Raw genomic sequence first — 16,610 nt, forward strand, 5'->3', positions numbered from 1 at the left:
CTAATTTTCCTGGTAAATATACCTAATTGTCATTTATACTGTTATATAAAACAAAATAGCCTTTGTTATTTATATATTCATTGACAGGTTTGCCACCAAATTTCAACGATGAGAATTATACTCCTCCTCAGACTGCAAATTGTATAATTAATTTGTTATGTGAACGTCATGAAGCTATCTCAGTTGAAGCTAAGGTCATTAAGGAATATTATCTGCGAAATCATATTAATAAATTATTCAATGAAAGAGTGTTGCGTGGTGATCAGTCAAATTTTTCTGGTATTCTGGAAGCTTTGAATTTTGACGGCAACAGCAAAGCTATTAATAAAGTATATGAACAACATGTACTAAGTGTTGGAGATTTTGATGAAAGAATTTTTTTAGGTAATTATTTTCATTTACATTAATTTATATTTCTATAAAAAGTCCAACTCTTGATCTTGCTTCTTGTTATGGGAGTAGTGCCTGTAAATAAAATCAAATAGTGCTAGATGTAATATGCTTCTATGCTTTTATTTGTTTCTGCTTTGATATCCTAGCTTGCATCTGTAAATTATTGTATGAGTGTGCATAACTTCATAGTGCTTAAAATTGCTTAATTATTTAACTGTACATTACTGTATAGTGTCATCTTGCTATTCATAAACAAACAGCTGTGAAACATAGTTATTGAATGCAGTTACAAATAAAAAATTGTACTACTCATGTATGTGTAATTTTCAAGGTTATCTTATAGATTTGCTTATGTTTTCTGATTTGCATTTTTTAACAAAGAAGAAAATGTCTGATAATTTTTCATTTTGTCTTGTAATAATTTTCATTTCTTGCTGTTAATCATTTTGGGTTTGCTTTGTCTTGGCTGTAATTTACAGCTGATTGGAGAAGAGTCAGATTAAATGGAGTATCAAGTTTGGAAATAGTAGGAGGAAATATAGCTTATCATGCTAAATTATCCAAACATATTTCCATAAAAGGTAGGTTCAAAATACATAAAAAGCTTAATCGAATATTATTCATATCTTATATTATTATTCATATTAAATATTATCATATCTTATTGTCTTTAATTGGTTTTCTATAGTAATTATATATTATACAGTGTTATCACATATTTATATCTTACTTTAATTTGTTTCAGGTAATGATGCTAGTAATAATATTGGTTCTCCAACGCAAATGATGAATGTTGGTGATCTTCAAGAACAGTTTCAAATGAAAAGGGAGCAATATAGTGGTGTAAGTATTGAATAAACTGTACAAATGAATTATATTTGCAAATAAACAAAGTTCTAATGAAATTTTTATAAAAACTTTTACAGCAAATACAGCATTTAGCGCCACCTACTCCATTAACTGGTCGCGGTTATCTTAAATCTAAAGATATCACTAATGTGACACCGGTAACAACTGCGACACAAAGTGTAATTCGCCTTCAGGCTATGTTAGCGGGTCAAACATCACCGAGTGAAAACCTGTTACAAATTTTAAATGGTTGTTCTCAAGATGTAAAGACACTGGTTGAATCAAAAGTGAAAGAAATTGGGGAACAATTTTGTGCTAACTACAACAAAAGTACAAACGCCAATGAAACCACTTCAGATTTTGGAAAGAAAAGACTTTATTTAGGACAAACTCTTTTCTACAGACTATTAGAAAAGATTGTAAATGACGAAAAACGCAAGAAACCGAATTACGACGTGACGGTACGTTAATCGATCATTTAAAAAATAAATAGAAAAAATTTATTTATTATTTTCATCGTAACATTTGGTTTGTTACAGAATCTTCTAATGAACGAAGTCTTCATTCAGTGTTTATTCGCTTGCTGTTTAGAAATTGTCATTTATTCGTATAAAAGCAACGACAAAATCTTCCCATGGATTTTAAACGCTTTGAATTTAGACGCCTACTATTTCTACAAAGTCATAGAAATTATAGTCAGAGCAGAGGATCAATTGTCGCGCGACGTGGTGAAACATTTAAATCAAATAGAAGAAAAAATTTTAGAATCCCTTGCATGGAAAAGTGACAGTCCATTATGGAGTGCTATTCAATCCACACCAGAAGGCGTACCAAGCTGTGAAGAAGTTTCTTTACCCGGCACGTTAGAAACAGTCGATCCAAATATCCCCGGTCAACCAGCGTTAAGAAGAATTGCTTTGGACCGCGGTACTCACCACGACGTACAACAAAGTCCCATTTCTTCTGCCTCCGAAAGATTTCATTCCCCTGTTGCGGCATCCGGCGCAATTAAGAAACGTCTATTTCCTGATACCAGAATCAGTGGACAGAGCGTGTTACGAGTAGCTGGACAAAATGTCCTACCGTCGAAAGTTTTAATCGATAGTAATTCAAGGATCCTTCTACTACCTGATCAAATCACGGTCCCAAGATCATCTGGTGTTCAAGCCAGCAGTTCGCCTATGCAAACTGTAACCGTTAACAGGGAACCAGCAAGACCAAAACGAACTGGTTCCGTAGCGCTATTCTTTAGGAAATTTTATAATCTTGCAAGCGTACGCATGTTAGACTTGTGCGGTTCGTTAGAAATAATGGATATCGATTTGAAGAAAAAGATATGGACTATCTTCGAGTACTCGATCAAGGATCGGACGGAATTGATGAAGGATCGACATCTCGATCAAATTTTAATGTGTGCAATTTATGTGATATGCAAGTTAGCGAAAATGGAAAAGAATTCGTTTACCGAAATCATGCGATGTTATCGATTACAACCGCAAGCTGAGTCTCACATATACAGATCGGTACTTATAGCTAAAACACCTTCGGACGAGTCGCAGAAAGCTAGCGAAGAAAGTGGACAGAAAGATGTAACGGATAAAGAGCCTAATGTTGCACCTCCTACACCTACAAACATGGCTGGAACTTCACAAAATTTCGGTGAAGAAACGCGTGGAGATCTGATCAAATTCTATAACACGGTATACGTGCCGCAGGTTAAAGAAGTGGCAAATAAATTGGGACTAGCACGTGGTAGCGTAACCAGTTTGTCGTTAAGTCCATTGCCAAAAGGGAAACCTCCTACGAGTTCTCCTGTGAGACGTGTCACCAGTAGCATCATGACACGCACATTAGACCCGAAAGCTATTTCAGCTTCTCCGGCACCACAGCTTAGTTATTGTTTTAGTCGTAGTCCTGCTAAGGTAAATTAAATATTATTTGTTAGTTAAAGTAGTCTCTATATATTTGATATATCAAATATTTTTTTTTATTTACAGGATTTAGAGGCTATTAATAAAATGATGATATCCGTCGATCCAAAGCGATCTGTTGGAAAACGACTTTTGTCGGATGATACTGACGTAGAAATGACTGAGGCGACATCCCCTGCTAAAAAGACGACTGCCTTTGTCGCTCGAAAATTAGAGAACATCATTGGGGAACGACGCACGCAAAACCAATAAGAAATTTAATCGACTGTTAAATAGGTTATTGAGAACTGAATATTAGGCAACGGAAAGAGAATCTTCGGAAGACATTTTCGTTTTTATTGAACAAAAATCGATCGATATTAACGAGTAGGAAAAGAAGCCGTTTTTTGAAGTCGAATATCTGTTTCTTGGCTGTGTAGCTTAAAATAAACGAAACGTTCGCTTCTCAGGTATGATCATATTAGAAACTGAAGAAAGGCCTGTATAATACCAGTATAATATCGTATACAAGGATACGATGTTGTTGTATTGAATAAAGTCAGAATTTCATTTCCAGTGCTTAAATATACATATTCTGAAGGTGATAATTCCTAAATATCGATAAAAGTAGAATATATCGAGCATTCTCTTGATGTTTCATTTTTAAATATTTTAGAGGTTGTAATATATTTTATATCCATTGCTATGTACCAATAACAATTTTTAATAACCTTACAAAGTAAACAATAATTTTAAAATCGCTCTAAGTTTGCTAACTGTTGTTAAATACTGCGTTGTTATTAATGTTAGGGATGTTCATTAAATATTCTCATTTCACTGGAAATGATTCTGACTTTTATTGATATCACAGATCAACGGTATTTTGATAGAGCTATGTACTCTCTTTAAAGTTATATATGTGTATATATATAACTTATACATATGTACGATGAATTTTGTAAGAGGTACGGCCATAGATGGTAAAAGAATACTATTTTTACCGGTAGATTTAAGCATGCTGCAAAGGCAGTGAATGCTCGACGCATGCAAATACAATTTGGGTGATATTTAATTAAAGTTATTAGGCTTAAGTTTCAATTTACAAAATTTCAACGGTTAATCAATTGTATTCTTTGGTCTTGAATGTAATAAGTTATTCGCGTTTCTCGAGATTTCATTCGTCTCACGGTACTGAGACCCTCGATTTCCGGCCACGTGTCAACGCGTGTGTATTAGATTTAAGTGTATTCTTTTCTTTTTTTTTTCAAATTTGACTTTTGATCTCATTAATCTGTCTTTTATTACCAAACAATACATATAAATTACAAATATTATTGTTAAGATTAGAATGACATTGAAATGACTTAGAACTGGAAAAGGTTCTTTCTTTGATAAATGTACAATACAAAACGAGTTTTCAGACGAATTTATAAGTAAAAATCGATAACAGAATGATACAAAACATTTAATTTTATCATCTACGTAACGATTTTTTCAAGTAACGTATTTGTATGGTTCTCGAAATAGGAGGATAATTTCAATGAGGAAGAGATATTGTTTCTCGTTGCGCAATTACGGCAGTTCCTCTAATAATTTTTTTTAAATGAAATAAAAATGTAAAGAATTTTATTGGCATATAATAATTATTAAATAGTTTATCTGTATATAGTATTGTAATTCGAAAGTAAATCAAAACAAATAAAATTCGAAAATTTATATTTTATACCCGCTTTTAATAAAACATTGGCGGCATTTCCTTTGGAATCTACTAACGAAATAATCACATTGTAGGTAAGGTAAAGTATAGAGATTTATATAAAAATTTATTTAAAGAAATAAAAATGTGTTTGCTTGTATATGATATACCTTTATTGTGTAGCTAATATACACATTAAGCTATTACAAAGTTCCACAAACTATTTATTCATATCCTACACATAACACACAATATTAATATTGTTTCATATAAAGTGGAATTTATAATTTGAATTTTCAACGAATCATTTTATTCCCGCTAGTGAATGACTGACCGAAATTATTGCGCTTGGACGTTCACGACATTATGTTTCAATGATCCATACGTATGCTGTTCTTACAAACGAACAGAAATATTTTCGCAAACGTAATATGTAAATTATCTAATGTAATCTGCCAGCTCATTGCTTGTACAAGTAAAGACTCATATTTTATGATATATTAAAACTTATCGTACATTATTATATCGATTGAAGTTATGGAAAATGTTCATAACAAATTAACATACAAGAAAACTTACTGGAGTTTTAAATGTTGTAGGAACTTGTATATACAATTTCATAAATCATTTTAAACACTTATTATATAATATCCACAATAGATACTATATAGAAGCAAGAAATTGATTACGATACTTGTACAGAGCAACAAATGCACTACTAGTATACATAACATTATGCATACTACTCAGAAAATACAAGTAAACTATATTCTAGTCATAATGTATGATTTTATGTTCGAAGAAACATGTAAGTAAAAATAATCGTGCTCGAAGTAATATTATAAAAAATGTGTTTGGCATATCACTTACATTTACAATTGTAAGAAAGCTTTAGGTACATACAATTAATCAGGAGCTAATGGTAACCAAAATTAATTTTTCTTTTACCGAGTACTCTGATGTTCTCACAATATATTGCCAACCTAAAGCTGTTCTTTCATGAACATTGCATGATCCACAAAGTGGACCGAGAAATATGTATATCCTTGACCGCATCCTTTTTTCCACAGAGAAAGAAAACCTTATAGAAGGAAAGGTTAATTAAGATCTTGGATCATTTGAACTAGTAACAGTTACAACTGTTTTCAGTCTGATATTGTAATCCATGTACTGACACGATCGACGATAATCCTCTATTGTACGAACAAAGAAGCTTTGATTAAATGATCTGACGATTTTTTACACTAACTAGTTGGAGGAGGTGGTGGAGGTGGTTGTGCCAATAGTGTCGGCAAAGTATTGAGATCAATGCCAGGTGGCGCTGGTGTTTGTTGTTGTGGAGGAGGTGGAACAGGAGCCGCTGGTGGCCATCCACCCATTTGTTGCGGCTGCCATCCTGGAAATCCTGGTGGTGGAGCTGTTCCAGGTGGAGGTGGGCGCATCGGTCCTTGTTGTCCCTGCTGCCACGGTGGAATTCCCATTCCAGGCGGTGGAATTTGTGCTGGTGGCATTTGTCCGGGTGGTGGTGGTTGATTGTTTCCAGCCATCCAAGGCATTAATGGTGGAATATTTGGCTGAGTCGTCGAACCAGGTGGCGGCGGAGGTGGTTGCATTACACCGGGTGGAGGAGGCATACTAACTGGAGGTTGCCATTGCATATTCATACCGTTCATGTTATTTACTTCGCCTTGACTCCATGGAGGCGGAGCCATTCCTGGCGGAGGCATCATTGGACCACCTTGCATCATTTGGGGCGGTGGATGGGCTGGTGCTGCCATTAACGCACGAGGTGCTTGTTGCCTAAAAGAGGAAACATATTAGTTACAATGTATCTGTATTATCCTTTATGATTCATAAAGGATGAAACTTACCTATCGAAGAGACCAGGATAGTTAGGATTAGGATTTGGTTGACGTGGTTGCCCGCTTTTAGATCGATCCGGTGGCGGACCTTCGCCTAATTCTGCCATAAGGGACATGTATTCTTCGTCTATTTTAGCTTTATCTCCACCTGGTCCCATTCCTCCCATTCCTGCAGCAGCTGGCCCGCCTTGGCCAGGTCTTTTAGATCTACAATCACGTGCAATGTGCCCTGCTCCTCCACAGCTTGAGCATACTATATTGTTTGTTACATTCGGTTTGTCTGGACACTAAAGAAATTGACAAGAAAATACAATAAATTACTGACATATATAAAATGTATAATAAGGATACTATAGTATGATATAAACTTACCAGCCATGATTTGTGATCAGACGCGCCACAATTAGTACAACGTGGTCCGTCATTTTCGCGCAATGTTCCATTTAACAAAGCTAGTTCTCTAAGTTGATTGCGTCGTAAATCATTTTGTCCTTCTGGTACTTCTACTCCTTGTCGAATGATTTCATGTATCTGATAACAGAAATATTTAATTGTTACACTTTAATAAGCATTTACATGAGAAACATATCTAATTGCAAACACACTACATACTCTTTCAACAGCTTTCTTTACAGCATCTAAATTGTTAGCTGTAATATACGCGTGTAAAGGTTCATCCTCACCAGGTAACGGTTGACCATCTTTCCTCCCAACTTTTCCCTCTTTTACAGAACCCTTACCGCGGATTATAATCTTTGCTCCAGTTTCCTTTTCCATCGCTGTAATATTAAAAAGTAATGTAATAATTATGCAAGGTTGCTTTCAGTTTAGTTTAGTTAAACTTACATTTTAATGTGTTCCCACGTGGACCAATAAGGAGACCAACAAAATTAATATCTGGATGTTCTTCTTGTGGTATCATGACTTTATCATGAACTCGTATTATTGGTGGTCTAGAAATAATGAAGTTTTATACCGCTTATGAATATTACACAATATAAAATCAAATACATTCCACAAAAGAATATTTATGTTCACTTACTTATAATCTGGTGGGGGCTTAAATTCTGGATTAATTTTGAGAATCTTCTGAATAAGATTATGACGTTCTTCTTCCAATTTACGTCTAGTACGATATTCTCTTGTATTCAACCGTTTACCATCACTACTGTATATGGGTTCAGGAGATGGAGATCTGTAAAACAAAAGAACAAGATTTTGTCAAGAAAGAAAGTTTGCATCAAGATGATGCTAGCGTACAAGCAACCTGATCCTACTATGATTGTGTGATTAAGTGAAGAAAGAACTGCTGTTTATTAGCAGAAAGTTGGAAATTAGGATAATATTTTAATCGACTTTTTGAAGTTATTAGGCTTTAGTTAACAATTTGTATTTAACATAAACTTTTTGTCTTAATAAGTAGGATTCTGACCATGTTGGAAAAAGTATATTCTTTACAATGTAGTATATTGAGAAAGCACTCCTCATAAAATATATATTAAAATTTATACTAAATAAATTAAATGTAAGCTTCTATATCAAAAGAAGAAAGTTGAAAATTAAATTATTTATGAAGATTATTTCCCGTGTAATATTTTACTTTTACTTTAAATTAAAGATAAAGTTAACTCATATAAATTTATGATTTTAATAATTGTTACTTATATCTTAAAGCATTATTAAGAAGTTTTCAGTACATTATAACTTTACTGATTTAAAATGAGTCAATCTTCCAAATTTTCCAACAGTGCCAAGGTATCAAAATAAAGAGTAAAAAATTATATAATGTTAAATGCAGCATTGCTATAAGTCTATTCAGTAGGAAACCACTGGAAGACTGCGCGTTTGTGCACGGCAGAAATCGGTATGATGTCAGCTGCTAAGATAGATCCTGTGATTATTAGGAAATAATTTTTTTGGGTTAGTTAATAATTTGTATATCTTACTATATTGTATAATACTAATGAAACACAATAATATAAAATAATGGTTCCAGCTAAAATCAGAACAGTTAAACCTATTGGAATAAATTAATTTATTAGAAAAATTAATATGTATTCATTTAAGTTGCACCTGAAAGTAATGTAATATTGATCTTTACAGTATTATTGCTTATGGTAGCAGTTAAAATTTTTATCATTTTCAATATTTTCCTGTAATCTGCTCATTAATTTAAAGTCTATCGTAGTTAATTAATTGTAATACTCCTGTAGCATTATAATACTAAATAATATGGACTAAACGTGCCGTGCAAATCACGGCAGCCTATTAAAAAAATGTGTCTGTTAAGGTGCTCTATGCATGGATTTCCATTAATGCATGGAAATTACCAATAAGAATAATTTTTAATAGTGGATTACGGTAATTAAATAGAGCCTATTAACTCGTATAGAACAGTCTGCACGAGAACACCTCCAAATCTCCCTACATGTGCAAGAATATAACTATTTGAAAGATATATGGACTAGAATACCCACTGTGCGTTAAACACTGCTACTGTAATAGTTCTTTTACTTGTATATTTTATATGTCTAATTATATGCAATACTATTATTATACCATATACGAAAAATTTCTAATTGTTGGATGGAACTGTTAAGAGTAATTTTAAAATAGTAATACTTGTTTCCTTTGTATTTGATTATCGACAATAGCATGCACTTATTTTGATGCCTTAACTTTTTTTTATACATCTTTGTATATTCACATATTTCAGCAAAGCTGTTCTTGTAGCAATGTTTAATAAAAAATGAATTAGTAAAAGAAATTGATTAGGGCAAACCAATATTATCAAAATTCATCTTCTGTGCTGCGCTGAGGCTTTAATCAAGCCCAATCTTTTCAAACAGACATCAGTATCCCACACTAATTGTACTGGAGCCATATCATAAGGCCCCTGTATTTATGGGCTGCTGAATGGTCAGTAGAGAGGTATTGTAGATATGTTATGGTCATTTTTGGTATGTAAGTTTCGTTCAAACCTTTCCTCAGGATTAAGTGGAATTCCAAGATCTCCGGTACGTAGCTTCCTGCTGATTTCCTCAATCTGCAGCTGAACTGTAAACCAACGGGTTAGAGGGGGCGGAAACCCCAACAGTTAGATATTGCCAATTTGCCATAACCATACATTCTATAATGTAAGCATGTTTCAAAATTGTAGAATATTCACCTAAGTCTAAGATTTTGTAAATATCCGAGGTAAATATTTTAATAAAATTCATGCTTCCATTTATATCTTATTAAAATACAGGAACATACTTTTACACAATTGTTTTTTAATGATCTATTGCATAATTATAATACAATCTAATATAACATAATATAATTGCAGAACTAAAGAATAAGACTTAAAAAGGAATTAAATACACTAAATAAAATAAACTGAAAATTTTACATTTATTATTCAGCAAAATTGGCAATTCCTATTGCCAAACTCGCTTGTTGAATATATTTCAAAGGGCAATTACTTCCAGCGACTATTAATTTTAAATAATTCATACATACTTACATCTTTCATAGCACTATAAATTAGGTATCAGAAATTGAAATGCAGAAGCAAGATTTTTAAATCATTTCCTGCCCATAGATGTATATATACGTGTATAACATAATTAAATCAAACAAATGAAAGAATAAATAAAATAAACTTACAGAGATAAGCCTTCTCCTGTTCAGGAGTCAGGTTAGTTGGTAGAACCGTAGGCATGCCTGGTATAAAAGTTTTGTCATGTTCACTACCGCCCCATCTAGTTCTCCTCCTCTTCCTACGTTCCTCTTTTGTCTCTTTCTCTTGCTTACTATCATCTAAAACATTTACAAATTACTTATAGCTTATATGTTTATCTATTACATGTTACAAACTAGTGTTAAAATAAACTCTGTGCCTGCAGCTTTGAAAACTCAAATCTGGAGTAATTTAAATTGTATATGATCTTTGTATTAATACATTGGCTTATATCAGTATAATCCTACAATGTTAGTTGATCCCAATGTTATCCCGGTTTTATTTATTCTTGATTTAGTTTGATACAAACATAACACAATTATTCACATAAACAACTAATATGATATTGATATAATATTCCACATGAGAAAATCTGTGGCAAAATCAAGTCTTGCTCGTACCAAAACAGTATTCTCATTTTTGCATTGATGCAATTCACTTTTGAATCTGATATCCAAATACAGACCTACATACACTGCAGCATTCCTTGTAAAATCTAAAAGTCAATGCATGAATCGCAATACATTTCAGTACCTATATCAGCTTTTAACCTCGAAGACTGAGCTTTAAATCTTAAAGGACCCCACTTTCATACATCACTATTACAACTAAATTCTATATTTTTCAAAACAAATAATTCTAATATTTAAAATACATAATCAATTTATAAACGGTAAGTACAAAACTTAACAATTAAAATTAAATAAATTGTGTTGGAGAAATTATACATGTATGTGTATGATTAACAAATTGTATACATAAAATCAGGTCGCGCAACACAAAACGATATCGAATCAATGGCGTAACAAGGACAACTCGCAACTTACTTTCCGCTTCGCGTTTTCTGGTGTTATTCGTCGGAGAATTCGAATTGAAGTTAAGCTGCGTTCCATTTGCAATCGCGGCACTTACCGCGGCAGCTGCAGCAGCTGCAGCGGCAGCCGCGTTTGCAGTCGCAGCATTTTGCTGCGCGTTTTGCAAATAACTTGGATTTAACAATGATGTAAAATTTCGCGACTGATTCATTACGTGGAACTTGTCACAGACGTGCAATACGTCAGAATAGCTGTGCGCTAAGCAGCACACAATTGCTTCTTTTTTTTCTTCTCTTAAGTTCAATAGAAGTTTACACACCACAAAAATGGCGTACAAGTTCGACTGACGGACACCTCGATCTCTTTCATGGGCGTACCAGACATGGATACTATGTTCTAGAGCAGAATTGAGGAGGCAATTCCCGCTCGTTACTGTTTCGATGAGTTTCGGAATACTCTCGACTTAGCATATAAAATCACCTGTATGAAAGCAAGAAATAAATTTGAATTTATCCCTCGATGCTTTTAAAGAAATATATGACATATGTAATCATTCATTTTCTTACATAAGCATGTTTTATTATTCGATCTACAAAAGATCTATTTCTTTGATGACGAATTTTTTCTTCATTCAGCAAACTTCAGCTATGATTGGTTCAGCATGCTGTGTAACCAGGGACAACGCACATGCGCATTAACAATTGTTACGATATCAGTACATATACCTGGTGGCAGTGTTGGGCAGTCGTGAGATTTTATCGCACGCGAGAGCTTTATGCGCATGCGTCAGCGACGTCACAGCTTGCTGCCAATGCCGTACCTAGCCGGTACACGCAGTGGTGACTGATGAGGGCACCTTAATGATCCTACATAATTTTTCAAAAATTCTTATAATTGCACTGTAAACTATGAATGTATAGGTTGGGTTAGATTAGTTATATATATGACTGTATAAAACTATACAACTATGTATTTATGAGGTTACAATAAATAAACAAAAGAAATCATGTACTTATTTACAATCCTTTCCATTACATTCTTAAAAATAACAGACAATCAACAGGTTAGGTCAGGCTTACGGTTCGGTTACATTCGGTTAGGTCAGGGTCCAAGGTTAGGTCGGATTATGTTAGGTCAGGCATACGGTTAGGATATATTATGTTAGGTCAGGATCTAAGATTAGTTCGGACCATGTTAGGTCAGGGACTAAGGTTAGGTTGTATAAGGTTAGGTCTGGAGACCTAACATATATCATTCCCCATGTTACTATTACTATTATCGTGGAACTATAATTATTATCCTTACTATTCTTATTATCATCAATTGAACCGATATCACTACCCATATTACTACTTTTATTATCGTCACAACTATTATTATTATGCTAATTATTCTTATTATTATCAATATTATTACGCATATTATCACTTTTATCATCATTAACCTTATTATTCTTATTATTATCTATATTATTACGCATATTACGACTACTATCATCGCTGGAACTGCAATTATCCTTACTACTTCTATTATTATGAATATTATTACGCATATCACTACTTTTATTATCATTATCCTTATTATTCTTATTATTATCAATATTATTACGCATATTACTACTTTTATCATCATTAACCTTATTATTCTTATTATTATCAATATTATTACGCATATTACGACTACTATCGTCGCTGGAACTGTAATTATCCTTACTACTCTTATTTTTATCTATATTATTACGCATATTACTACTTTTATCATCATTATCCTTATTATTCTTATTATTATCAATATTATTACCCATATTACGACTATTATCATGGCTTCAACTGTAATTATCCTTACTACTCTTATTATTATGAATATTATTACACATATTACTACTTTTATTAACATTATCCTTATTATTTATATTATTATCTATATTATTATACATATTACTATGTTTATTATTATTATCCTTATTATTCTTACTATTATCAATATTACTACCCATATTACTACTTTTATTATTGTTGCAACTATTATTATTATTATTATTACCTTTTCCGATATAACCTACCGTCCCCTACCCTATTCCGACCTAACCGGTTAGGTAGTATCAGGTTAGGTCGGTTCCTAGGGTTAGGTTGGAAAAGGTTAGACCGAACCCTAGGGTTAGGTTATATCAGGTTAGGTCTGGGTACCTAACCTACCCTGACCTAACCTAATCTGACCTAACCTTGGGCCCAGACCTAACCTAATCTGACCTAACCTTGGGCCCACACCTAACCTAATCCAACCTAACCGGTTAGGTTGGAAAAGGTTAGGTCGGACCCTAGGGTTAGGTTGCATTAGGTTAGGTCTGGTTACCTAACCTACCTAACCTTTTTTTTTTTTTTTTTTTTTTTTGTTTAAGGAAGACAGAAATCCAGTAACGGACACCTGGGAAGATAGCCCAGATAGTGTGAGACTCCCGCTTCCGACGCCCCTAGAAGAGGGACGGTTTCCACGGCCTACTCACTAAAACTGTCTCCCGCCCCCACCGCAAGGGTGGAGGGTGGCGGCAACCCGCCAAGGCTCCCGTATCGTAAACGACATAGTCCCCTTGGTCTAGGCCATCGCTCGCTGTTGTGAAAGAAGGACTCTCCCCCCCACCCCTCGCGAATGTGTTCCATGTGTGAGGAATGGATGCCCTCAACCAAAGAGATTTGACCCGAGAGGCACGTCAAGAACTAGGGGAGACTCCCGTGCGTGTAGCACCGATCTCCAGCTGAACTTGTAACGTCCACTCGGCGCCTCCTCTCGGTGGGCGAGAACATACGGCAAGAAACCGCGACCTCTCCCCACCATTTCGCACCTATGTGTCGCTGTCGACTTGGTATTAAAGGTAAGTATGTAGGGTAAGTCTAACTCTGTTCGCTAAGCTATATTCGTTATTTCCGCCCCCGCCCCCGCAAACGGTATTCTGACTGCTATTGTTGTTTCTGTACTATGCTTTCTAGTTGTCCTATATTTGTTCCTTCTAGGGTAAGTCTAGCTCTGTTCGTTTCAGCTATATTCTCGTTTCCCGCCCCCACCCCCGCGCCCCCGCCCCCACAACACTGTTCCTGACTGTTATCTTATCTCCGTATACCCTTACTCTTATCTCATTACGCCGAACCCTGATTTCATTTTCCCTCTGATTTTGCATTCGGTTTTCGCTTGTGCCCCTCACCCCGGCTGTTACCCCGTTCCCTCTTACCGCGTTTCCTACTTCGTCCCAGTCCTCTTTCACAACGCTACTTGAGCCCATTGCTCTCGGTATTTATTTCTTTTCTCTCTTCCAGCACTTTCCCTCGGTTCTCAATCCGTCCCTTAATGGTGCTGTGACCAGGCTGACGTTCAAGTTCCTCGTTCCAGTACTTTCCGATTAAAAAGTCTGCCAAGCTTTCGGGTCGCTCGTAGCGTTGCCCGCCATTATTGCTGCTTTCATTTGTTGCCGCCGTTTAGGCGCCAGCCAAATTTCCTTATGTTTCCTCCTTCTTCTCTCCCGCCGATCCCCTCGGTCCCCATTGTCGCCCCCTAATGGTGCTATGACCAGGCTGACGACTGGGTCCCTAATTGAATCAGCAGTTGATCAGAAGGATCCTCTGCTCAGTTTAATCTCTCTCCCTCCTCTCCCCCGCTCAGTCGGTCCCCGTTTTGTGCCCCCTAATGGTGCTATGACCAGGCTGACACCGGTTTCCTCCTTTGCAGGTTTGAGTCGTTCGTTCGATCGTGTCTTGTTTTCTCCTTCTTCTCTTCCGCCGATCCCACTTGGTCCCCATTGTCGCCCCCTAATGGTGCCATGACCAGGCTGACGACTGGGTCTCCAGTTGAATCAACAGTTGATCAGAAGGGTGCTTTGCTCAATTGACCTCTCTCCCTCCTCTCCCCAGCTCAGTCGGTCCCCGCTTTGTGCCCCCTAATGGTGCTATGACCAGGCTGACACCGGTTTCCTCCCTTGCGGGTTTGAGTCGTTTGATCGGTCGTTTCTATTTTGTTTCGCCGTTTCTTCTGCTCCTGCTCTTCCTCTTCCTCTTCTCCCTCTCGCTGTCCTCTTGCTTCTTTCCCTCCTCTTGCCGTTACCTCTTCACCCTCACGCTGTCCTCTTACTTCTTCCCCTCCTCTTGCAATTTGAAAAGCGCGCCGTGCCACCGCCGTCTTGCTTGTCGCTGCATCCTTTTTCTTCACCCTTTAGGGCCGCTCTCCAAATGTTCGCAGCGTTCCTTCCCTCGCCATGCTGGATATTCTGGTTATTCTCAGTGCGGCCCCTTTTCTCCACCGTCGTTGTGTCTTCGGAGTTTCCAGAGTGCTGGAGCGTTTTCCACAGTTCTTCCAGCTATACTATACTATACTACACTATACTATACACTATATACTGTACTATACTATACTATATACTATACTATACTATACTATACACTATATACTATACTATACTATACACTATATACTATACTATACTATACTATACTATACACTATATACTATACTATACACTATATACTATACTATACTATACACTATATACTGTACTATACTATACTATATACTATACTATACTATACACTATATACTATACTATACTATACACTATATACTATACTATACTATACTATACTATATACTATACTATACTATACACTATATACTATACTATACTATACTATATACTATACTATACTATACACTATACACTATACACTATACACTATACACTATACACTATACACTATACACTATACACTATACACTATACACTATACACTATACACTACACACTATACACTATACACTACACACTATACACTATACACTATACACTATACACTATACACTATACACTATACACTATACACTATACACTATACACTATACACTATACACTATACTATACTATACTATATACTACATACTATACTATACACTATATACTATACTATACTATATTATACTATACACTATACACTATATACTATACTATACTATATACTATACTATACTATACTATACTATACACTATATACTATACTATACTATATTATACTATACACTATACACTATATACTATACTATACTATACTATACTATACTATACTATACTATATACTATACTACACTATACACTATACACTATACACTATACACTATACACTATACACTATACACTATACTATACTATACTATATACTATATACTATACTATACACTATATACTATACTATACTATATTATACTATACACTATACACTATATACTATACTATACTATATACTATACTATACTATACTATACTATACACTATATACTATACTATACTATATTATACTATACACTATACACTATATACTATACTAT

The 16,610-nt window shown here is 34.9% G+C and overlaps 2 protein-coding genes across 3 annotated transcripts in view; one reads left to right on the forward strand and one right to left on the reverse strand.

The window, feature by feature from the left end:
* The window catches only part of LOC100882559 (retinoblastoma-like protein 1), a 6,187-nt gene extending 1,312 nt beyond the window's left edge, over positions 1–4,875 (forward strand). Inside the window, exons 2-8 of one of the 2 annotated variants that reach the window (XM_003704084.3) lie at positions 1–12; positions 88–384; positions 873–974; positions 1,139–1,236; positions 1,320–1,703; positions 1,782–3,164; positions 3,240–4,875. The exon at positions 1–12 is cut by the window's left edge and continues 520 nt beyond it. In XM_003704084.3, coding sequence (XP_003704132.1) covers positions 1–12; positions 88–384; positions 873–974; positions 1,139–1,236; positions 1,320–1,703; positions 1,782–3,164; positions 3,240–3,425 — 2,462 coding nt within the window. In that variant the 3' untranslated portion in view covers positions 3,426–4,875. The remainder of the gene's footprint in view (positions 13–87; positions 385–872; positions 975–1,138; positions 1,237–1,319; positions 1,704–1,781; positions 3,165–3,239) is intronic. The other variant, XM_012287095.2, reaches the window with a different exon arrangement.
* A 123-nt stretch (positions 4,876–4,998) lies between these two features.
* SF1 (splicing factor 1) lies at positions 4,999–11,616 on the reverse strand. The gene is made up of 9 exons (XM_012287096.2): positions 11,262–11,616; positions 10,362–10,514; positions 9,692–9,767; positions 7,753–7,905; positions 7,557–7,663; positions 7,323–7,489; positions 7,083–7,241; positions 6,720–6,997; positions 4,999–6,648 (listed from the first exon to the last, which is right to left on the reverse strand). Exons 1-9 carry the CDS (start codon positions 11,458–11,460, stop codon positions 6,093–6,095), a joined length of 1,848 nt encoding a protein of 615 aa, XP_012142486.1. The 5' UTR covers positions 11,461–11,616; the 3' UTR covers positions 4,999–6,092.
* Between the last annotated feature and the right edge of the window lie 4,994 nt (positions 11,617–16,610).

The sequence above is a fragment of the Megachile rotundata genome, chromosome 1, assembly GCF_050947335.1.
Source record: "Megachile rotundata isolate GNS110a chromosome 1, iyMegRotu1, whole genome shotgun sequence".
Classification (NCBI taxonomy): domain Eukaryota; kingdom Metazoa; phylum Arthropoda; class Insecta; order Hymenoptera; family Megachilidae; genus Megachile; species Megachile rotundata.